The following is a 25,632-nucleotide window of genomic DNA, read 5'->3' on the forward strand; positions in this document are numbered from 1 at the left end:
GCAGTGTCAGTATACCACGACCAGGATTCAAACACTTGGCAGCAGTGATGCAGATGTACTGAAAGGCAGTAACAGACCACTGCACCATTAAGGGGCCGCTGATGTTAATCTGATGGTACTGATGGTATTCTGTGTTATCTGATGGTATTCTCAGTGAAATTATAGTATTCTCAGTGTACTGACAGTATTCCAAGTGTATTCTGAGAATGTCTTTAGAGTAGAGTGAGAGATAAGAAAACAGTCATATTCTGAATTTTGAGGTCTTAAAACACTGACTTTTCATCCATGAATTCACTGAAATCTAATGGAAAATGGTCTGTTATTCTCTAGCATCTGAAGCTATATTTCTTCGACGCTTCGCTGAATTCAATATGAGCACAACAAAGCTTCATTTCATGCATGAGTTATAAAGATGCAAACAATGGGAAACAATGTGACGCTATAGAGCTTCAGACACAGACACCCTTCAGGCAGGTTACAAAGTGTTTGATACTAAAACAAAGATTTGTTAAATGTCTACCAGCTAACCCAGTATTCTACTGATGTTAGGCTAACATTAGACTTATGGAAACAGACAAACACTACAAGATGAGATGAGGGTAATGACTTGCATACAAGGATGTGAATAAAATAATTTGACTAGTCCTGAATATACAGAACATTTTATCGATAGAGACTGTGTGAGTCAGTGTCAGACAGTTCATCTTAATGGTAGCTGTGTGGAAGACTGACTGATTTCTCCTACCATGTCCCCCCCTCATAGTGGGGCTTCATGACAGGGATAAAAAATGACTGCGGCCAAGCCTCCCAGAAACTGGCTAAATGTATTAGCCCTGTCACACATCAATCACACAAATGGATTTCAAACTGCATTTTAAAAGCTAATTTTCCAGAACTGATAACCAAGAGGAAACACAGCCACCGTTATTTCAAGATGCTTTTAGGTTCTAAGTGCATTTCAATAAATGTGTACAGATAATATTTTCGTCCTCTTTTCTCTGTGTATTGAAATCCCTTCTCTCCTGTTTGTGCGTACGTGTGTGTGTGTGTGTGTGTGTGTGTGTCTTGGGGCTATGGTGGAGACAGAGCCAGATTTAACACCCCCACTCCAGAGGGAATGTGTTCTGTTTGTAAAAGGCAGTAAAAACCTGACAGCCATGACTCAAAATAAAACGGTGAAGAGGGACCTAAAAGGATTGATAACAATTTCACAGCACAAATAATATAGCCCAATCTAGGACAGTGGGAGCTTGTTTGTAGTGATGAACTGGGCTCGTATTGGCATTGGAGACCATCAAACCATTGTCGGCAGCATTGCAGTCTTGGAAGACCATGGATTTATTTTGCTTTAACAGGTTAGGTCTGCTGTAGTTGTGATGGCCAATAACTGAGAGCCAGACTTGGTTAGTTTTATATAATAGTGGTATATTATAGTCAAAACAGTATAGTTATAGAATAGGGGTATACTAAAGTCAATATAGTGCAGTTACAGAAAAGTGGTATTGTGACAGCCAGGCAAGGCCTGTACCGTGCCGGCTGTTGCATTTCTATGTTCTGTTCTAGTCATTCTGTTTCTATGTTCATTGATTTCACCTGAGTAGAGTCTTTATTCTCCCCTAGAGGCAATTTGTTTTGCAATGTGCAGTAACACAGTATACATGATCATAAATACACAAGGCTGAGCACAAAAACACAACAACAGACAATGGACCTAAAAGGTAAGTAAATATCACTATATGGCTTATTAAGAAAATGTATTGCAGAAGGAATAAATGAACACTTGAACCTATTGGTTTTATACTGAGGCATCTGGTACCTGCATGCTGAGGGACGACTATTCAATTGATCTAATAAGGGGTGTTGGGAGTCTGTCAGAATAGACCATGCCATACGTAGGACACCTGTTGGATTCAGGTCAGTCTGGCTTGTGAAGGTAAAACCAATAATCTTACAACTCTGCTTCACAATGTTGTTTAGTCTGTTCTTACATTTTACCTTGAGGTTACCAAAACAGCAGATCATAAAAGTTAAAACTGATTCAATAAATGAGTGATAAAAGCCAGTCATCAGTGTCTTAACCACCCTAAAGCTGCAATTTCCTTAGAAAGAATAGGCACACAAATGGCCTTAGCACAAATGGCCTTAGCACAAAAAGCCTCCACGTTTGCTTCAAATATTTATTTACTATCCAGTAAAGTACCCAGATATTTGTATTGGTCAATGGCCTACACCGGCTCACTTGTGTCACATTCACCCCTGATCATGTTGCTATTTAAGTTCCTCCTGCCCTTAGCGTATCATGTCGGTCATTGTTTGATGTGACGTCCTTGTTTCTGGTTACATCCTTGGTCCATGTCACGTCAGTGTCTTTTGTTTAAATACACAGAGTGTCTTTGCGGGTATTGAAATCAGTGTTTACAGTTTTTCCTGATTGCTTACAAGCATCCAACAATACAGAAGTTACAGTAACAAAACTCTTCACACAGTCAGCAAAACAGAAGTGTATGCGAACCAGACTGTGAATAATTTCTCATTGATTTCACATAAAATGCATTCAATGAACACATTCCCCAAAATCCATGATCCCATGAATCCATTAAGTTTTCTCATTCAAACTCAACCACCTACAAAACAATATGTTCACAGCACGTTTTCTCAAATGCTTTCACACTTCTCAAAACGGTTAAAAACACATTGAAAACAGAAGGATGGCAACTGGTGTGCATTTCTGCAGTAACCCGATTGGAATATAAAGAAAATGTTTGATATTTGTTAGAAAATGTTAATTATGTTAGAATATTTAGTCAATCCAAACACAGTTGATTGCAGTTTCAACTGAAAACCGACCCAAGTGTTGTACACTGTACCCTTTCAGGGAAACGGCAAATGTGTGAAAGAACTCTGTTATCAATATATCAAGGTAAGATGTCTGTTCAATAACCAAACAGGGTACATACACATTTACACATAATGTAAAGAACTGTCAACTATGGATGTACTGTTTTTTTTAGAGAGTAATGGCGATGGAAGCCAGTCAAACTGCACATAAATTCATCTTTGTGGATGAAGCTGGATTCAACCTGGCAAAAACACACCGCAGGGGAAGAAATGTGATTGGAGAGGAGCTAACATCACAATGTGTGCAGCACTGTCCAATTATGGTTTGCTGTTACAGAAACCACTCATCGGCCCCTACAATACACAGAGGCTAGTGATTATACTATACTTGTTGATGTTTTTATTTTTTTTGCAGCCTGGAATTTCGGAAAATTCTTATTATTTTTAAGGTAAAATGTACTATATTTTTTCTAGATATAGAAAAAATAAAGGATATTCCTTCACATTGCTGCGTTTGTGATTCATTCTTGTTCCATATACTTTAGTAAAGTAATTAAGGTGAGGTGTTTTTCTCATTCTCTGATCAAATACTGATTTATGTGATCTATTTAGATCTCAGGCTGTTAAAGTAAAGCTACTGGCTACAGGACAGATCCCAAGACAGAAAAACAGACAGACAGACTAAACATAGAATTGTCTGTATCCAGCCTGTCAGGTTATTATCAGCACCTAGCTCCATGATTGTATCTTAAATTAAAACTGATTTCACCAGAACCTTTCGGGATATAGGTGGGATACAGAGTGTACTACTTTTGACCAGGGCCCTGAGCACTTTGAATCCCACCCAGTGTAAGGATATAGGTGGGATACAGAGTGTACTAATTTTGACCAGGGCCCTGAGCACTTTACATCCCACCCAGTGTAAGGATATAGGTGGGATACAGAGTGTACTGCTTTTGACCAGGGCCCTGAGCACTTTACATCCCACCCAGTGTAAGGATCAGTGGATGTGGCCTCCCAGCAAGCTCATCTCTCTGTTGGAAACACAAGAAACCACTTTTTAAGCAGACCAGGTTGTCAAATACTCAGTAAGGACTCTCTACTGGAGAATGTGTTCCTCAAGGTGGAAAACTGGAGCATGGTGCTTTATTTTAGAATGTTTTATTTTTAGTGAGGTCATATCGATATTTCAATATGAATCAAACCCTCAGGGACGGGCCCATTAGCCCACTTTATCCATCCCGCAGTAAAACATTTAAAAAAGGATTTTCTATGGGTAAAAAAAATCTAGCTGACTATTGAACATTTTAAACTTGACTGAATGCCTATAGAAACGATGATGGACCAATACATTTATTTTATAATAGCTGCAAATTTTAAGTCACAAACAAAAAGAATATGTGTTGCCCTTCAATGAATTTCTAAATATCCATGTGGTCCTTGACACAAGACATTGGCCCAGCCCTGCAGTAAGGGGATGTCAGATGATTCAGAGAGAACATTGCAGAGCAGCTTTTTTCACTTTTTAATAATAATCTCTTAGCTGACGCTCGTATTCAGTTACTGCTTTGATCTTAAGACAGCTAGGTGGGACAAATTCACAAATAAGTTATATTACAGTTTTTTTTTATCACTTTGGTACTATTATCAATAGTATGGCACAGTGTTTCAAAACCCTTAGTAAAAAACTCCAAACTGATCATACTTGTAACCCATTAAATCTTGCATTCAAAACAACTGATCTGGCTTTCATTTGGTGTGTAAACACATTTCACCAAAGATCAGCGATTTAACCACAACGTTTTTGGTGAAATACAACAAGTACATTTCCTAAGTTGTCAAAACATAACATTGTTGCCTTTCTTTCAGTTGAGTCATCAGTTAGTCCAAGACCAAACGATGTAAGACACATGTTTCAAAATGAGTCTTTGAAGTGCTAATGCTAATCTGTTACAGTTTGTTTCACTGTTTTCACATGAGGCAAACCTCCTCTGTATGTTAATGATTGCAGTTGACAGAAAATAATTTCCATAATTTCTATCAGATAATCAAGTGAATGAAAGCATCTTCTACAATAATTGATGCAAAAACAGTAACCTTCATAGCATTTTTTTTAATTCAATTGTAACAAATACTGTCAGAAAGAAGATTTTTTTTTTAAATGTTTACACACTACACTAATTTGCATCAATTGTGTCTTTGGTATTTGGCCATGATATATTGTCCATGTCACAATGACTATCTTCATTTTTCATGCACTGCGGGAAGAATCTTTTGGCGTGGCAAATCCAAACGTGACATTGGTCACACGACATTGACATGGCTTATCCATGGGCTGAAGTAGAGTGACGTGCTCATGGGGATGGCGGTCATAGACCTTCCACCTCCATGATGAAAAGGAGATTATGGCTCAGGTCTAGGGTCAGGAATCAGAGATTGGCCCAAAACCATTCCTGAATCACAAATTAGAAACAATGAGCATTGTTAAATTACCAAAAGGTAATTTAACTTTCGAAAAGAAAATCTTATCAAAAGTTGCATGTACTGTGTATGAACATAGTGTATTTCAGTGTGAAACGTCTTTCTAGATGTTTTTTTTGTACTCAGTCAATTAGAGTTCAGAAAAAAGGTATTTTTTGATGATCTGTTGCGTTTTTTGTACCTTTTTGAGAGACAATTGTGCATCCTTAAGTGTTCTTTCTTTTGTTTTAATTCACTTTGTACCATTTCTGTTAGTGAAAAGGTGCTCTTCTGTCCCCATAAAGACCAAAATTGTCCCTTTGAGGGAACATTCTTCAAAAGTGTACCTATAAGTAGCATGCAAGCAAGTTTATTTATATAGCACAATTCATACATAGAAACAATTCAATGTGCTTTACAGTGAGAAAAAAAAAACATTCAGATTGTTACAATTCTCCAGCTCAGCTGTCTCCAGGGGCACTGCATAGACTTCAACACCCTGGTATCTCAATCCTCAAAACAAGAACAGAACTGTTCTTGTTTCGTACCTCCATTTTTGAGTGTGTAGTACCAAAGTGTCTAAATAAAACTGTAAATACACTTGACTAAATAAAGTAGTAATAAATAAAGTCAGAGCTACAATGAAGAGAAAAAGAAACACTGCAAGCAGCAAGGTGACAAAGGGATGATGTGGGGTGCTGTGAGGTATTTTAGATCATCTTTGAAATAGTAGGGCTTCAGAAGTTTGGGAAACATGGGCAGGGACTATGCTGTCCTAGCTTCACAGAGAAGTCAGCGTTTCCTGTTAGTCAACACCTATTGTAAACTAAGCATGTGACACATTGTTATAATTTGATTTGAAACTGGTTTCATCATTGGTTTGCCAGGAAGGAACCCAACGGTGAAAGTCAATGTACATCTGTTGTACCTCTACATGTTTTAATTAGAAATAACCATCCATGTTTCAGTTAGAACAAACCAAGCCGTGCTTAAATTACAATATAACCATCCATGTTTCAGTTAGAACAAACCAAGCCGTGCTTAAATTACAATATAACCATCCATGTTTCAGTTAGAACAAACCAAGACATGCTTAAATTACAATATAACTATCCATGATTCAGTAAGAACCTAATTATCTATGTTTAAATGAGAAAATATCTCCACATGTTTCAGCTGTAAGTATCCACGTATCATCCAGAACATAGTTATCCATGTTTTAGCACCAGCCAGTTTGTCATGACAGAGAGGACTATTGTGGGAGAGTAAAGAGGAAAGAAAAGGAATGAGAGATTCGATGAAACACCATTAAATTCTCTTTAAATGCTTCCATTTGAGACGTAAATGGGGCATAATTATAATAAATAGCAGTAATCAGTGACTAGTCTATTTAAAGAGGCAGGACTGGTTAGTGTCTCACCAAACACACCCTGCCCTGTAAAGGGACTGCCTTGCCCTGTGCCCCGCTCCTTATGTGACTCTGACACTAAACACACTCCAGAGCTCTGAGGAAGTCCTTCTGAGAACAAATGGCCTTTCTTCTCTTCTACATCCCCGTTCTGTCCATATACCAGTGACAGGAAGCTATTCATTGTCTACAATCTAGGCTAGTCACTGTGAACAGGATTCCCTGGTCATAGTTTCACACTGTGATCTGGGGACATGTCAACCATGTCCTGAAATTTATATGTTCTGAATACCTTTAAGAACAGCTTTCAAATGTCTATGACAGAGTCCTACAGACGAACAGTTTTCAACCGTCCAGGCAAAAAAGAACAATCAGGCATTTAACTGTGTACTATATATACCTGATATAAATATGTATCATTACCACAGTGAAAAATTCTTCAGCATCACAGCAGCGAACGTGAGGAGATGCTCTCCTGTCCTCTTCTAACTGATGATGGTTTGAAGGCTCTCCTTCAGAGGCAATTATCAGGCTGCAGGAACCAGCCCCCAGAGAGGAGCTCTGTACTGCAGGGCCCAGTCAACAAGAAATGACAGTAGGGAAAAAGAGCAAGGAACATCCCTTCTTTACCCTCACCTGTTCAAGTATGTGGTTTTCCCACTTGAATAAACCTGGGTATAGAGAGAAAACATCACTGCAGATCTGGCAATGTTCCTGCAGCCTTCACCTTCTAAATTAACCATAATACCTAGCAGAATCCTATGAATTGCTTTTCCATATAATGTAACTTCACTGAGAGCCCAGAGAGACCTTCATCTAGATCTCCATACACCACTCTGCATTTCTGTCCCCCTCCCTACTCCTCCTACCATCTCTGCCCCTACGCTCCAACCTCTCCTCCTTCATCTTTCTTCCTCCCCTCTGTGTTTCCCCATCTCCTTCTCGCTGGTCATCAGAGCCGCTATTAGAATGGATAAGCCAGTGAGGCGAGACGGCAGAGTGCTTAGCCAGGCAGCCAGTGACTGAAGGCTTCATTCCATCACTAAGTTATTATCCACAGTGTTGCCATTCGTCAGAAAGAGAGATGAAACTCTCCGTTAGTCAAGGGAAACGCCCGTTCCACTCCCATCACCAAAGATCAATACATGCCACCAGTCTCCTCCATTCTCGTCGCTACTGAAAAAGTAATTATACAGGGGCAATGTTGACAATCAATAGCTCAGTCGGGTTGGGTTAAGGTCTGGAAAGTAGGGGGGGGGGGCGTTGGTCTTATCAGCTACCCATGTCAACAGTGACACATGGGAACAAAGGACATCTGTCGGTCTGTCCGTCTCCTTCCACCTGCTCTACGTCTTGTTGAGACGAGCTTGTAGGACCATGTGGGAGTGGAATGTCGTTGTCTAGGTAGGTGTCTAAACAGGCCCCCTGTTCCCTATGTAGTGTAATAGGTCTGTCCAGGGTCCATAAGGTAGGTTGACAGTGGTGGACAGAGCAGGTCTTTAGAGTCAAGGAACACAATACACTCTGCAACAGAAGCCAGCAGGTACTGAGAAATAATGCACTACGACAAAACATAGTTCCCAGAACAAAGGACAAGTGATTAGGTCAAATGCACTTTCCAGGTGATGTATAATGAGCAATACAGCATGAGTGTGTGTGGTATATGACAAATATACCACAGCTGAGGGCTATTCTTACTAGAGGCAAGACTTATCACAGCCATACATCACAACCTTTCGCAGACTTTTGCTATTATAAACGGATTACCAATGCAATTATAACAGTAAACTGGTATATGATATCACACTCATGGTACAAAGTCTAATATGCCTCGGTTATCGACCACAGTCCATTTGAACAACTAAGATTGTAATAAGGACGAAGTACCCAGGATACTCAGTTTATAATAAGCACAAGTGGGTGTGGTATTTGGCTGTTGAACTGTACATTCGCCATACACACCTTTGACGCCTTGGAGCTTTTATAAGCTATTATAAACTTACCAACATAATTCAAATAGTGAGAAGTCATACCCGTGGTTTACCGCCTCATTTACTGTACCATAGCTATCTGCCAATCAGCATTCAGTGTTTACACCAGCCACTTGATAATGGTATTTCAGTAATGGAAACCAGAATATCAATGTTGCCATACATAGCAGTAGTAAACAGTATTGTGTTAAATCTAGTATTATCATGGACAAAGTCTAATAGCTAAAGTCCCAGCGTATAATTGTAGAATGAATTCATAAGCCTCGACGTGACGTCTCCTTTCTCTTGACAACGCTGAACTTTATAATGCAGTGACAGGGGTCAGTAGGGTCACAGCAGAGGAACGAGGGGCCAGAGAAAATCACTCTCTCACTGAAAGAAAAATCTGACATCCAATTTTCAACTTGATTTATCAGTGTGAAGCTCAAACTGATAGGGTGTTGTATGGGAGGGGGTATGATGGGAGGAGGGGAGGCAGAGTCGGATGGGGGAGGAGATGAGGAAGAGGGGCGTAGCGGGAGAGGTGCAGGGAGAGGGGGGGTCTGTCTCAGAGCTGCATCAAAGGGTTCTTGTTGTGATTTAACACAGCAGATCAATACAACCCTATACTGTTTCAATTTGAACACTATCGATTTTGTGATGTCGACTCAATACAGAGCACATTCATCATCAGGCAAGCAGAAAGTATGATCCAACAGCCTCCTATTGCCTTCCACCTATCTGGTTATGCCTTTTAATAGGTCATAGGACCACTGGGAGACTTTGCAATCTATTGGCTTTCTGGTGCTGTGCAGTGTCTCCTGTTTGATATGGTCTGATGTCACAATGGTGTATTAATGCGCCAAAAATGTATGGACTAACAAAAGATACTATGGATGCTTAAAAGCATTCAACAAAATGTGTTCTAAAGCCATCTACAGACGTTTTACATGGCTGGGTATATAAAATATAGAATTGAGTTGATAAATCATTTCACACAGATGATCAATACCCTTTGGCTAGTCTCCAGGCAGAGCTTAAGGTTAAAGGAAAAACAGTTTCAGTATAAGCCAACAGTTACATGCATACACACACTCATACACAAAACACACACACACCAACAAACACACCCACACACAAAAAACACACATACCCCCACACATTTTCACCCAGTGTCACAAATAACAGACAGCCACTTCAGAATGCTGGAGGGCTTTCTATTTTACAAGAGCAGCATAAATGGGAAAGTTAATGTAGCATTGAATAAGGCTGAGTCGCTACACAGCCCTGAGCTCATGAACATATTGCATCATTTTTCTTCTCCAGCAGGTCACCATTAAATGTGAATTTGTTGGAGATTTTGCGGTATCATTTACAATCCCCCCCGCTCAGGAACCTTTTGTTCCAAAACTAATGCTATCCCCAGAGAGAACTTCTATAAATATTTGAATACGTTAATCTATAGTAGTAGGCTTCAGTTCAATCTTATTTTTTGTAAGGGGTACTTTACTTAAACTTTGTTTGGTCTGTTCCATGAATTTTAGAATTCAATGGCATACAAGCAACCCTATATACTTCAATATAAACAGAAGGCTCAAACATTTGGTTAGTGTGTAAAATAAAGCATTTAGCTACACATTTGCTAAAGTAATTAATGATGTACAGTAATATAATGCAGCAGGGATTGTTGATTTCAGATTTAGTTCCCACTGTGCTACAGTACAGGTTGAACTATTCAGGTAACTAATTATCATCCAAAGTTGGTTAATATGTAGTATAATGAATAGCCAGATCCGTAGAATGTTGTTCAGACGTAAGTAAACACCCCCAGATTAGTGATCTGATGATGATGATGATGAGAAATCCAGCTTTCTGAGGTAAGGCATCTGTTTCCAGGCCTGTAGTTAGGAGACTTCAGTCACAATGACGCTCTTCTAAATCCCTAAAGATACACACCACAGCACATGCGGAGTACCAGCAGTCTTTAAAAACCCTCCTCAATAAACCATGTGAATCCAGTGAATACGAGCATCAATAATTAAGGCCTTAACATACACAGCAGTACTCGATCAGGTGTTTCCTATGGACGCGAGAAAACATCTGAGGCATGTTCTAACCATCTGTGTGTGAACATATTTCACCATCTGTGTCCGTGATATGAGTCTGTTACTAACTGTTCATTCAGTTATCAAGGCAAGCTCTGACAGGACCTTGTCTTGTGTAGCACTGGGTGTCACTGCAATTGGCCCTTGCCAGGTTGTGTTACAAGTTTGTTCTCAACAGAACTGCCTGGATACCGATATGTTTTTAAGGATCTTCCTTCAAGATCCTGGCATGTGTTATGACAGTAACAATGAACGTGCACAGTACCTTGAGGAGCATCTAATTCAACACTGGAATGGTCAGCAGAATTCCCTCCCAAGTTGGACAAAAGGATCCTGCTTAGGAAGGTGGTTCAGGTATCCTTAGCATCAGTTCTCAACGCCAGCCAGGTTGAACCCCATTGCCTTTACATTTTTGAGTGTATGTTAAGCTGAGCTAAGGCTCCAAGGGTCTGTAGTATTAAACAAGGCCCAAGGGAGAGAGCTGGGGGGGATAACTCTGACCACCAACCACCACCAGGTGTTCTGTTGTGTGACTGAGAGGGTTGCCGAGAGGCTAGACAATGCGCCACAGACACCTCCACCCACCCACACACACACACACACACCTCTACACATACCTCCACACCCACACAGTCCCCCCCAACACCACCCAGACTGTTATTGAGTTAGTTGATCTGGTCCCTGACCCTTTGGGATTCTGGGTAAATTATATTGAATAGTAGTTCTTCCATGCTTCACAGCACTGAACTCTGTGCTTCACAGAACAGTATAGTACAGAATAGCACAGAACAGAATAGTACAGGACAGTTCTTTTAGTGTTCGGACTAGCCCAGCCCTAAACCCTCTCAGTTGTAACCCAGCCCAATGCCTATCTTCAGACCAATACCCACTTCTGTCCCTGTTCTTACCTCTGTGCCGAGCTGCCCCATGCTCCGTGCTTATTGGTGAGGATGTTCAGGATCTTCTGTTTTAACTGGTTGGCGGTCACATGGTCGCGGTGCTTGGCAGCGCTGATCAGGTGGTCACACATCTTCTCCTCCTCTCTGCGGTCAGCAGCGTACTGGGCACAGTTGGACTGACCAAGGGAACACAAGGGGACATTTTACTTGGAACATTACTGTGGTTACAGATGTTAACGTTTTGGAAAGGTATCTAACACCTTTCCAAAACGTGAAATGGAGGCCTACCGAAAAAAATATATAAATATTCTGAACTACTGCTGTTCTTATCCTATGCAGCTTTATCCTCATATCTTATTCAGTTCTAAGAGATTGTCTACATTTACACTTGAGTTACTTAAAGGGATCTGTCAAATAAAATTGTCTGTCTGGTGTAAACATAGTGTTAATATGGCTGTGTCGTGTTTTTGTAAATGGATCCTTATGTTATCTACTATGCAAATTTGGGGAATACATTCAAATGTTTTATGGCTGTTTGTGCTAAGAAGCTACGCAATGCATGTGTTGAGAAAGGAGAAATTGAAACAGTTCAATAGATAACCAAATAACCATTAGTGGTGTGTGTGGGTAAGAGAGAAAATAAATGGTTTAATCTGTCAAGATTAACAGAGATAATCATTCTCAGGTCTACCACAACAGGAAGAGGACATGTTAGCGAAGGGGTGATGTAAACAATGTCGGCGGCTGCAGTCTTTCGTGTTTACATGGAGAAAAAGAGGGTGCCTGTTTGAAAAGCTTAACGTCACATTTTTACATAGTGGTCAGATAAATAAATAATCTGTCTCTAACAAAGAGAGCATAGCTTTTACTGTAGCCTATTTGCATAAATTATCTTCAGTTTGGCATGAAGATGTTGAAGCCCAACGTGTCTGTTAATGTTGGACATTGATGTGTATCGACTGCGTCCTAAATGGCACTTCAAAGCACACCACTAATGATCAGGCTTACAAGGGCTCTGGTCAAAAGTAGGGCACTACAGTGTACAATGGTGGCATTTGGGACACTGACCGTGATCTCCTGCAGCGTAGCACCATCTTGATACTACAGGAGCCGAGATATAACTTAATCTTATATTCACTAAAATAAGATTGTCTTGCTGCGCCGACCCGGGGCTGCTCCTTCCTGCTCATATTCGAAATCTAATTTGCTAACAGAAGCTGGAAGTTAATAGAATTTCCGGACCTATATTTGAATTGTGTCAGATATTATACCTCAGCGTATTCTTCAAATGGCAGATAACTCAATCTCTACTTGTCAGCTCACGTTACCAAGTGACGTCGTGACAAATATCAAACCTTATTTATCACTTCACAGGATATGAGGCTGCTGGGACGACTCTCCTGACAACAGTCTAATGTAAAAATGTATATCTGTCTATGGGGGGGTGGAGGGGGGGGCAAAGGCAGGGGGTTGTTAGGGGGGACGGGTTGTGAAGGGTAATAAAGCAGCGACAGCGTTGGATGAGAAGTGTAGACTGAATAGAGCTGTCAAACAGAAGAAATAAGTCCAGAGGAGGGGGGAGGGCCCAGGTAGGCGCAGAGCGATCTCCACATGGCACCCTACGACAACGGTTAGTGCACCATTTAGGGTATGGGGTGTCATTTGGGACACGGGCTCCCTCTCTCCTGGTGACATGCCATATCTATCGGCCTCCTCCTGTTTATCTAGCAGGCCAAGGAGCATCAGGCAGAGGACTACGGGATATCTAACAGCTGCTTGAGGAGGGCTGCTGCCCCAAGATAAGACACCTATCACTCCTAACATGTAAGCCGCTAACAGAAGTGGCAGGAAGGTCTGTTCGTCGCTGTGGGTTTGTGTAGCCACTCTGTGGCTAGTAAAACCTCCCACTCTTCCCACTCCCCAACTTGATGGTAATCAGAAGAATGTTAAGGGATGAAGAAAGAGTTTCTCGCCTCTTTTATATACTTCACATTTTAAGGGGGCATTCTACTTTTATGTTTGACCATTATTTTCCTCTTAGTTGTAGCATTACCCAAACCCAGTATTTGGTGAAAATGTAGTTTCTTTGGCCAGCTTAGTTGATTGCATGAGCCATAGTAGTGGAATTGGTTGAATTCCCATTACAGTGTGCTTCAAACTGTTGCCAAAAGAAACTCTATAACAAGCTCATGCCAATGGGCTTTAACATATTAAAACACGATTTTCATTATTTACAACACAAAGGTGTATAATTTAAATGGTGTGTATATCCTGGTTAGCTATATCCTGTTTTTGGACAGATCTACTTTCAAGACCCTGAGGCCTGCCTGGTGACTGTGGGGCCCTGAGGACAACCCCAGCCTGCCTGGTGACTGTAGGACCCTGAGGACAACCCCAGCATGCCTGGTGACTGTAGGACCCTGAGGACAACCCCAGCCTGCCTGGTGACTGTAGGACCCTGAGGACAACCCCAGCATGCCTGGTGACTGTAGGACCCTGAGGACAACCCCAGCCTGCCTGGTGACTGTAGGACCCTGAGGACAACCCCAGCCTGCCTGGTGACTGTAGGACCCTGAGGACAACCCCAGCCTGCCTGGTGACTGTAGGACCCTGAGGACAACCCCAGCCTGCCTGGTGACTGTAGGACCCTGAGGACAACCCCAGCCTGCCTGGTGACTGTAGGACCCTGAGGACAACCCCAGCCTGCCTGGTGACTGTAGGACCCTGAGGACAACCCCAGCCTGCCTGGTGACTGTAGGACCCTGAGGACAACCCCAGCCTGCCTGGTGACTGTAGGACCCTGAGGACAACCCCAGCCTGCCTGGTGACTGTAGGACCCTGAGGACAACCCCAGCATGCCTGGTGACTGTAGGACCCTGAGGACAACCCCAGCATGCCTGGTGTCTACAGGCAGAAAGCAGTTACTTTCACCTGTTATCGTTAACTGTGTTTGTTTCTCAGCCCTGAAAACGAGGCCGGGTATGTGAGGAGGTTCGGTCGAGGAGACCTGTTCAGGCTGAACAAAAGAAGACAGCTCCTATCCACCTGCTAAATAATCTTGCGATTAAAGATACCCGTCACAGTCACCCAGGTTTTGACCCAGGTGAAGTTGAACATTTTGATATTCACACCCCAAATTACACCATTCCTTATAAATTGCACTACAAGTAACCAAAACCTATTAAGCCCATCTCAAAACGAAAGCCTTTCTCAAAGGAGAATACAGTGCAATTTGGCATGAAGATACTGTCTAAATACTGCAGACCACCCTCAGAATTCAATGGTGTGATGCTTTGTAGTGAGAACAGGCAAAGCATTTGATGTGAGGTAAGTACAGTCTCTGGGGCTAAGCTAATAAGACCAATATTAATACATTATATCTGGCCTGTCATATAGTTTGCTTATTAATATTGCTAGCTGGCTGGTTATTCTAATCCCTTGGAGTGGCCTAATGATAGGGATTTGATCCTCCTGGGGAGACACAGGGATTACTGAGCTGCAGCTAATCCAGCAGTACCCTTTTGCAAACTCAGTCTGCCTCCCAAATGGCATCATATTCCCTACATAATGCATTACTTTTTAACGGGGTGGCACACTGTGCCCTGTACAGAGCACTGGTCAAGTGGTGCAGTATGTAGGGATCAGGGTGTCATTTGGGAGACAAACTCAACTCAATGCCTCCAGAACAGGGCCATCTAGCAACACCATTCAGCCAGAGCCCATGGTCCACTGCTGTGTATTTTATGTACGGTACCTCAAACTCTGCATGTTTGTGGACATCCTCGGCTCTCTGTCTGTTGAGGATGAACTCTGCCTCGTTAGCAACCCGTACAATGTGGTCTTTCATAGCGTGACAGAGCAACCTGAAAAAGGCAAGACAGTCAAATTAATTCAGGCAGAAAGACAGACGATGTTCACTGAGGCTGTAGCACATAACTACACACACTCATCCCCCCAACCTCATCTTCATATTCTGGATGTCAGCAGCCCCGATTCTCTCCTCATCCCTTGACTGACTGACTTCTCTGCCTCACTGACTGACTTCTTCTGCCTTTGGCCTGCACTATTCCTGCTGCTGAACACAGTTCAATTTTTTTTTAATAAATCAAAAGCACCTAGTTTACTGTGTGGAGATGATGTGCCACTTTACACTACATTGAGCCGGCTCTGTTTTAATTGGAGGGCAACACTGTGTCCCAAAGTCGACAACATTTTGGTTAAAAATAACTGTTTTTATTTTCAACAAGGGTTAAAAATAACTGTTTTTATAAATACTATTTTTGTTCAACTACTATTTTTGTGTAACTTTGTTATTAAAAAAAAGTCATATGAGCCTAATTTGCATATATAAATGAAGTCTATTTGCATGCATGAATAAATTAATATGAAGGTCTTAAATATAACACCACTGACGTGTATAGCCCTACCAGCACTCACCTTCCCTGTCTAGACGTCCTAATTAATTATGGTAATTGTGGCCTTCTCTTGCATAATTCAACACGTTTTTGAAGGATACCCTCAAATTCAAATTCAACACACTTGGCTTCAGATTACGTCTGTCGAAATATACTAAATACATACTGTACATTTGTAATTGAGATCAGATAAAATCCCTATTATTCTAGCGATGGTATTCAGAAATTGCTTCCATCTCATCACTTCTAATTTGTAAACCATTCTACAGTAGAGAATTATTGTTTTGCTCAAAACATCAACACTGACAGAAATAAAGCCTGCTTTCTTAAGGTGTGGTAATGCGGTCAGACCATACACTCTATTGAGCCCATTTCAGCCATTATCAGAGTGTGTTAGTCAGGTCCCTCCAAGCATAACAGTGGTCACAACATTAATGGAAAATAGAGAAACAAAGAGTCGCAGGGGTAATGACACCACCCAATCCAGTGAAATGTAAGTGACAAGTGGATTTTGTACCCTTCAAACCATGAAAGAATATGGTGGTATGGTGTCGTTTTGGAGTCCTCTTTTGTATCAGGGAGAGTCCTCAGACCACTGAGGTCACCGGATTTCAACTGCACTCGGAGTTCTGAGCAATTCGTCATATCCTCTAGTCAAGACACAAGAGTTCTAAACTAGGACTGTAGTTAGCTGGTCAGCTGACTGTTGTTCAGAGGACTGCAGCTTGCTGGTTGGATGTAAACAGCAGGTCCGTGTTCCAAATGGCAGCCGTTCCCCTGTACACTGCATTGTACAAAACGAGTGCACTACAGAGATCATTGAAGCCATTTATTAAATAGTTACATTAAAGTAGCACAGGCGGTGTAGGAGAGAAGTGTCCGCAGCACCTTGGACAGCACCACATGACAGTGTTACAGTAATGTAGTGGCCCACCAGGGGGCCACGCCCCCACTGAATAAGGGTCTGTATATAGGCCCACCAGGGGGCCACGCCCCCACTAAATAAGGGTCTGTATATAGGCCCACCAGGGGGCCACGCCCCCACTGAATAAGGGTCTCTATATAGGCCCACCAGGGGGCCACGCCCCTACTAAATAAGGGTCTGTATATAGGCCCACCAGGGGGCCACGCCCCCACTGAATAAGGGTCTCTATATAGGCCCACCAGGGGGCCACACCCCACTAAATAAGGGTCTGTATATAGGCCCACAAGGGGGCCACGCCCTCACTGAATAAGGGTCTTTATATAGGCCACAAGGGGGCCACACCTCACTGAATAAGGGTCTTTATATAGGCCCACAAGGGGGCCACGCCCCCACAGAATAAGGGTCTTTATATAGGCCCACCAGGGGGCCACACCCCCACTGAATAAGGGTCTATATATTGGTCCACCAGGGGGTTTCTGAGGGTGGTGCACAGTGAAACCTCATCCCTCATGAGAGGAGGTTTCAATGAGAGACTGGTTTTGGCGGTCACATGGTCGCAGTGCTTGGCAGCAATGATCAGGTGATGGCTGGTTGGTGAGTGAATTTGCCATGGGGTACATATAGAATTTGTTTGTGTCTACTACCAAGTCACTGTTTTTGAGAGCTTGGAAGCATTCTAATGTACTGTTTTATACATACTGTATCCTGTGCATGAGACTGATAATACTTTTTTGTACGTGGTATACAATGGCTGGGTTTTAGTATTCTGGCTGGTGTATAGTACTGCGGCTGGGTATAACAGTATAGCAGGGGTATAGTGCTCTGGCTGGGGTATAGTGCTCTGGCTGGGGTATAGTGCTCTGGCTGGGGTATAGTGATGTGGCTGGGGTATAGTGCTGTGGCTGGGGTATAGTGCTCTGGCTGGGGTATAGTGCAGTGGCTGGGGTATAGTGCTGTGGCTGGGGTATAGTGCTGTGGCTGGGGTATAGTACTCTGGCTGGGGTATAGTGCTGTGGCTGGGGCATAGTACTCTGGCTGGGGTATAGCACTCTGGCTGGGGTATAGTGCTGTGGCTGGGGAAAAGTACTCTGTCTGGGGTATAGTACTCTGGCTGGGGTATAGTACTCTGGCTTGGGTATAGTGCTCTGGCTGGGGAATAGTATTCTGTCTGGGATATAGTGCTGTGGCTGGGGTATAGTATTCTAGCTGGGGTATAGTATTCTGGCTGGTGTATAGTATTATGGCTGGGGTATAGTACTCTGGCTGGGGTATAGTGCTGTGGCACAGACATTTACATTTAGCAGATGCTTATTCTACAGAATGAGTTAGAGTAATTAATGTGTATATATTCATACTTTTTCCTGGCCCACCAAGGAAATCAAACCAAAATACCATTCTATAGCACATACAATGCTCCAAATACTAAACTATACGGCTTTAGACTGGGGCTTGGAGTGTGAAAGGGTTCCACAGATGGGTCACCAGATGCACTTGGAGGCTTATCCACTCTATAAAACCCTGTCTGACCTGAGCCTGTCACAATCAGAGATGGCTTGGGAGTGTACACAGTGCAAGAAGGAGCTATTTTGATGATTGTACTACTGGAGTCTGATACATTTGACCCTGTAGGGCAGAACACGTTTAACCTGCTACCAGACAAAACACAGCGTCCTATGCTCCAGAAACCAGCAGGTAAATGTTAATCTACCCCTAACATTCACCTCAGATGTGTATGTGTGTCCGTGTGCACATCCACGTGTGTGTAAGTGTGTGTGAGAATCTGCTACCTACCTTCCCTCGTTGATGAGCTCGATGAAGGCAAGGCCAGCATTTTTCTGGATGGAGTTCTGCCACTCCTATAACAGAGAGAGGTAGAAAGGTTGGTTAGTTGATCATTGACATTTGTATGTGGTAGTCAAAGCCTTTGACGAGGCTGGGGAGGGGTTACTCCTGCAGTCCATAAAAAGTTAGACATAAAAATCCCATGCTCATTACATTTAAATAAGTGCTTCAAGGCGGTGGCTAAAAAAACAGATCAGTGGGCTAATTTACAATGAAAAAGCAATAATGTAACAATAACATAGTAATAAAAAAAACAATTATATAACACTTTCCCTGGAAGCTCCGCAAATCAGAACAATAAATATATAAATGCATGTACAGTAAAAGCAGTGGATCAGACAAACCAGACTTTTTTATGCAATAAAAAGCTGCACATCTTTCCAAATGGCCAATCTCCAGTACAGTTCAAATGGCCACACATGTTTTTTTTCCAAGTGGCCAACTCCAGTACAGTTCAAACAGCCACACATGGATCTTTCCAAATGGCCAATCTCCAGTACAGTTCAAATGGCCACACATGGATCTTTCCAAATGGCCAATCTCCAGTACAGTTCAAATGGCCACACATGGATCTCTCAAAGTGGCCGATCTCCAGTCCAGTTGAAATAGCCATCACACATTTGATAGGTTAAATTCAAGTAAGGAAAGAAGGAATTTGGTTATAGAATCCTTTCAAGAGAAATTCTGGCAATAGAAATCTGAATCTCTGCCCTGCATGTGTCCTCTCTTAAACAATGCCTCCCAAACAGCACTGTTTTCTCTACATATCACACTATTATCCCATGGACCCTGGTCAAAAGCAGTGCACTAAATAGTGAATTGAGTGTCATTTTGGACAAGCCTTCCTCTGTGAACAGATCGGTAAACACAAGAGAGATGTAATTGGGGATGAAACTGTATCCCTGGTCTTAAATACAACCATTTCCTCTGTCCACACACTGACAGATGACAGAGGAGACCAGAGCCATCTACTGCAGTGTGGAGTAAAAGCCTAGAGCGGCTGCAGCCCTGGGGCCATGCCCCCCCCCCACCCACCTACGCCCCTATCCAGTCTGGGAATGATTAAAAAACTGTTTGGAAGTGGAGGAGAGCGGAGGGCATTGCACTCTGGGAACCACGGCTCTTTACTCGCTTGCTTAGGTGCAAATGGAAAGGAAAACAGAGGAGGCCAAAGTTCAAAAGAGAAAGATGATAAGAGAACTTCAGTTTTCTAAGTGTCAGGTGTAATGGCAACCGAACTGCAGGGCTGCTCGTGCATAGATGGGCCAAACCAATGAGATTCTTCCAATTTAGAAACAATCAAAAACATTAAAGTAGTTGTAAATCCATCCAATATCTCAAGACTGGTCAAAGTAAATGGTTGGGATTTAAAGACGTCACTCTTGAGGCTTTGCAAGAACATAGTCAAACTGGCAAATACATTAATTGGGATTAACGATTCAAAGAACTTCAAGATGAAACGTTTTAATATTGATTCACGTTGATAATAAAGTGTATAGGAGTATTCTATAACCATAGCGGCTGTTAGTGTGTCGAAGACTGGACCAACCTACAGAACACAGTTCCATCTCACATTAAGTCACAGAGAGGGTTCAGATATGTTGTGTATCTGGTCTCCACATGTTTTCTCCAGAATGTTCTCCTCTTTATCTACAAGAAGTGCTACAATATTGTCTCGATTTTTCTCCATCCCTTCCTACATCTCTCTCTCTCTAAAATAAGCTGTTACTGATTTGGACAGGGCTCATGTACAGCCTGTCTTCTGAAGGTCTGCTTGAACCACACTCACGTGACAAAAATAAATACAGAATTCAAAGCAGATGTGTCTCGTGCAATGCCAGGAAAGTGACATCAGGTTGGACAGGGTGAAAGTCTGAACTGATGGGATCTTCTCTTTTGTCTGACTGAGTTAAAGGAAACTTTCTGGTAACAGTGGAATGGAACTTCAGAAGCTTTCATCCACTCCTGTCCTTCTTTAGGGCAGCTGGGTCCCAGAGGGCAGGTTGTGATTGCAGGGATTTCATACACTCCTGTCCTTCTTTTGGGCGGCTAGGTCCCAGAGGTCGGGTTGTGTTTGCAGGGATTTGGGGGAAGCCCACTGCCTATTTGAAGGGAATAAGGGCTGACGTGCTTCTCTTGGAGGAAGTAACACAATCCTTCATGTACATGCAGTGAAACAGAACCCAGAATCTCTGGGTATAGGCTAACCTGTATAACCTCTGGCTATATGCTGACCTGTAGAACCACTAGCTATAGGCTGACCTGTATATACTCTGGCTATAGGCTGACCTGTATTTACTCTGGCTATAGGCTGACCTGTATATACTCTGTCTATAGGCTGACCTGTATATACTCTGGCTATAGGCTGACCTGTATATACTCTGGCTATAGGCTGACCTGTAGAACCACTGGCTATATGCAGACCTGTATATACTCTGGCTATAGGCAGACCTGCATATACTCTGACTATAGGCTGACCTGTATATACTCTGGCTATAGGCTGACCTGTATATACTCTGGCTATAGGCTGACCTGTATATACTCTGGCTATAGGCTGACCTGTATATACTCTGATTATAGCCTGACCTGTATATACTCTGGCTATAGGCTGACCTGTATATACTCTGGCTATAGGCTGACCTGTATATACTCTGATTATAGCCTGACCTGTATATACTCTGACTATAGGCTGACCCGTAGAGCCTTTGGCTGTGGGCTGACCTGTAGAACCTCTGGCTATGGGCTGACCTGTAGAACTTCTGGCTATGGGCTGAGAAACAGCACCCCTGGATTTGGGCTGACCTGTAGAACCTCTGGCTACAGAGACCTGTAGAACCTGGCTATGCGCTGACCTGCACAATGAGCCTGTACTACAGGCTGACCTGCAGCCGAGCCCAGAAAATCTGTCTGAACAATAAAAAACTTTTGAAATGCTGACTGTGGGCTGACCTGTAGAAGAATGAACATCTAGGTATGGGCTGACCTACAGAACATTTAGTTATGGGCTGACCAACAGAACATTTAGTTATGGGCTGACCAACAGAACATCTAGTTATGAGATGACCAACAGAACATCTAGTTATGGGCTGACCTACAGAACATCTAGTTACGGGCTGAACAAAAGAAAGTCTAGTTATGGGCTGACCAACAGAACATTTAGTTATGGGCTGGCTGGCCGAACTCTGTCTATGGGCTTAACAACAAAACTTCTAAAGTTCATGGTAACTGTAATTACAAACAGTTAAGATCCCTTATCACCTACCATTACAAAAAAACTAAAACAGCTAATCAACAAAAGCTTCAGTTTCATTGTTTGTGTTATATTTTCCTTCACTTCACTCTGCAGGCTGTCATACTTCACAATGTCAGTGTGCAACAGGCAGACAGCAGTATTTTTGGTGTCTCAATCCAGGCTGTCAGTATGAAAGGGTGTAGTCTTTTATCTGCTCTGCTCTCCACATCTGGAGGCCCTCCGTCAGTAAATCTCCCAGGCTCCAATCTAGATCCCCTGTGTTTAAGCTGTTACAAGAAACAGAGCTTTTTGACCTTCTCATTCACCAGGCCGTCTGTGGACAGACACAGTGAGTCTGCTGTCCAGCCACAGCCTATGCCCGCACAGAAAAGTCAGAGCAGGACTCCGAAGCCCCACGATGCCCATGCCTGCCAATGTTGCAGGATGTGGCCAAATGTGGTTGAAAACAGGCCCAGAAGATCCACTTTCAGGCTCTCTGACAGGTCAATATCTCAGGCTAGGTTTCATCCCAGGAGCCATTAATAGCAGGAACTGGAAGAGCTGCAGTAATGTAATCTTTGTTGTGGGGGTGGGGTGGGGGGGTAACAGAGAAGGAGGTTTAGCTGGGAAGTGAAGGTAGACATCCTGGAGGCATAGTTCTAAGCTAGTCTCTAGACAGATACAGACAGACACAGGAAAAATCTGCTAAGAAACTTTGTGATAGTAACAGTGTGATTCACTATCACAAGGCCGGTTGCTTCCATGAGTAGAGAGAGGAAAGTTCCTGAATATCAGCCCTTGAAAGCAGATACGTGGGTCTGCACTGCACTACGGGACAGGCAGGTTGCGCCACTTCAGAGCTGACTGGCCCAATGCAGCAGGACTGTCCGGGCCATGTTGCTGTCACAGGGGGTTTGGGCTCCGTACACTGCAGAGTGGATACTCAGTGAGAAAGGCACCCCTAATGTCTTCCTTATGGACTGACTGGCCCTGCAAGATGGATTGTCTGACTGACAGAAGGTATGTTAACTATCTCGTGTTCTATTCTAACTGTTATAGTACATTAGGACTGGGACTCATTGTGATGTTAAACGCTACCCAGAGAGCTGGGTCAGAGCTGAGGTAATCAATCATGCGTAGCTTTACATGAGGTGTAGCTAATCCACTAAGGGGACAGAGAGGAGACCAGGGGACAGACAGGAGACCAGGGGACAGGGAGGAGACCAGGGCACAGGGAAGAGACCAGGGGACAGAGAGGAGAACAGCGAACAGAGACCAGGGGACATGTTGTGATTAAAACCTACAATGGTGTGATCCTAGGGGGCTGGAGCTGGAAGCAGACTCAATGACCAGAGGTAAAGAAAGGGAATGCTAAACACAGTGAGAGAGAGAAGCAAGGGAGAAAGAAAGAGGTGTGCAGAGCAATGAAGGAGCGAGAGAACAGAAGGGAAGTGTCAGGAGGAAGAGATAATCTCACCTGAGAGCAGAGCAGCATGACAAGTTCTACTACGGAGGTGCTGGACTTCATACAAACTAGACCTGGTGGGTACAGAGCACAGGATCACACACGACATAGCAAAGTTACAATCAGAGCTGAAAAGCAGCATGGCTTAGGGAGATGTAACGGTCCGACGAGCTCTGACCATGTATACTACTGAAGCATGGGTTCCAATCTGACACGGCTATTTTTACAACTCCCTTTCCTCTAGTCTCTCCACCTTCTCTTCTCACTCCTTTATTTTTCTTTCTATATTTTGACACTCTCATCCCTCTGTCTCTTTGTCTCATCCCCCTGTCTCTCTACTCTTTCCATCGCTCTCTCTCACTTTCCTTTATCTCTATCCTCTCTCTATTTATATCTTTCCCCTCTGGTTTATCTCGCCTCTGTCCTTATCAAATAAAGCAATAAAAGCTAAAAAGAATAAATCACAAATGACAGTTTGACTCGGGCTCAACTATTTTAAAGAGATATATTTTTTCCAGCATGTTATTGGTCAGGAGAGTGGTGAAAGTTTACGTTTTTGCTGGAAGAGTATGGGGCCGGATTTGAACCCATGCTGCAGCAGTACAAGTGCATCAGAGGCTGCAGCGCAGACTACTGGATCACATGGACCACGACAGTTCCCAGCACTTAAATCACTATGAAACCTTTCCAATGACAGTTAAAAGGATATACACAAACACTGCAGTGATTACCAGAGAAGCCCTTCTGGTGAGGCCAAAGCCTGTTGGCACGGTTACATGGATATGTCTATCAGCGTGATGGACAGCACGAGCCAACAACCAGGGATGAGTTATCAACATGTTGATAAACACACAGACAGACACCATTTCAGGGATGTCAAACATCTCCTCTGTTTCAACAAAACAGGAAAGAGAGAGCTTTCCAGAATTGGAAATTGGATGTGATCTTATGCTGTTACATGAATAAAACATGCTGAAACTTAGTCAGGGATAGAGACATGGAGAATGTTCCAAAAGGGCCCTCCACTTGATTACATTTACAGTATTTCACAAAAGTGAGGACACCCCTCACATTTTTGCAAACATTTGATTATATCTTTTCATGTGACAACACTGAAGAAATGACACTTTGCTACAATGTAAAGTAGTGAGTGTACAGCTTGTATAACAGTGTACATTTTCTGTCCCCTCAAAATAACTCAACACACAGCCATTATTATATAAACCGCTGGCAACAAATTACCCCTAAGTGAAAATGTCCAAATTGGGCCCAAAGTGTCAATATTTTGTGTGGCCAATATCATTTTCCAGCACTGCCTTAACCCTCTTGGGCATGGAGTTCACAAGTGCTTCAAAGGTTGCCACTGGAGTCGTCTTCCACTCCTCCATGATGACATCACAGAGCTGATGGATGTTAGAGACCTTGCGCTCCTCCACCTTCTGTTTGAGGATGCCCCACAGATGCTCAATGGGGTTTATGGCTGGAGACATGCTTGGCCAGTCCATCAACTATACCCTCATCTTCTTTAGCAAGGCAGTGGTCATCTTGGAGGTGTGTTTGGAGTCGTTATCATGTTGGAATACTGCCCTGTGGCCCAGTCTCCGAAGGGAGGGGATCATGCTCTGCTTCAGTATGTCACAGTACATGTTGGCATTCATGGTTCCCTCAATGAACTGTAGCTACCCAGTACGGGCAGCACTCATGCAGCCCCAGGCCATGACACTCCCACCACCATGCTTGACTGTAGGCAAGACTTGTCTTTGTACTCCTCTCTGGGTTGCCGCCACACACACTTGACACCATCTGTACCAAATACGTTTATCTTGGTCTCATCAGACCACAGGACATTGTTCCAGTAATCCATGTCCTTAGTCTGCTTGTCTTCAGGAAACTGTTTGTGGGCTTTCTTGTGCATCATCTTTAGAAGAGGCTTCCTTCTGGGACGACAGCCATGCAGACCAATTTGATGCAGTGTGTAGCGTATGGTCTGAGCACTGACAGGCTGACCCCCCACCCCTTCAACCTCTGCAGCAATGCTGGCAGCACTCATACGTCTATTTCCCAAAGACAACC

General features: G+C 43.0%; 1 protein-coding gene across 4 annotated transcripts in view; it reads right to left on the bottom strand.

Annotated features, from left to right (window-relative positions):
- The window catches only part of LOC105010769 (neurobeachin), a 248,833-nt gene that overhangs the window by 98,891 nt on the left and 124,310 nt on the right, over positions 1-25,632 (bottom strand). For all 4 annotated transcript variants that reach the window (XM_029119588.2, XM_029119587.2, XM_029119586.2 and 1 more), the window contains 4 exons: positions 23,572-23,633; positions 18,812-18,876; positions 15,435-15,543; positions 11,690-11,856 (listed from right to left, as the gene is read on the bottom strand). In XM_029119588.2, coding sequence (XP_028975421.2) covers positions 11,690-11,856; positions 15,435-15,543; positions 18,812-18,876; positions 23,572-23,633 — 403 coding nt within the window. The remainder of the gene's footprint in view (positions 1-11,689; positions 11,857-15,434; positions 15,544-18,811; positions 18,877-23,571; positions 23,634-25,632) is intronic.

The sequence above is a fragment of the Esox lucius genome, chromosome 1, assembly GCF_011004845.1.
Source record: "Esox lucius isolate fEsoLuc1 chromosome 1, fEsoLuc1.pri, whole genome shotgun sequence".
Lineage (NCBI taxonomy): Eukaryota > Metazoa > Chordata > Actinopteri > Esociformes > Esocidae > Esox > Esox lucius.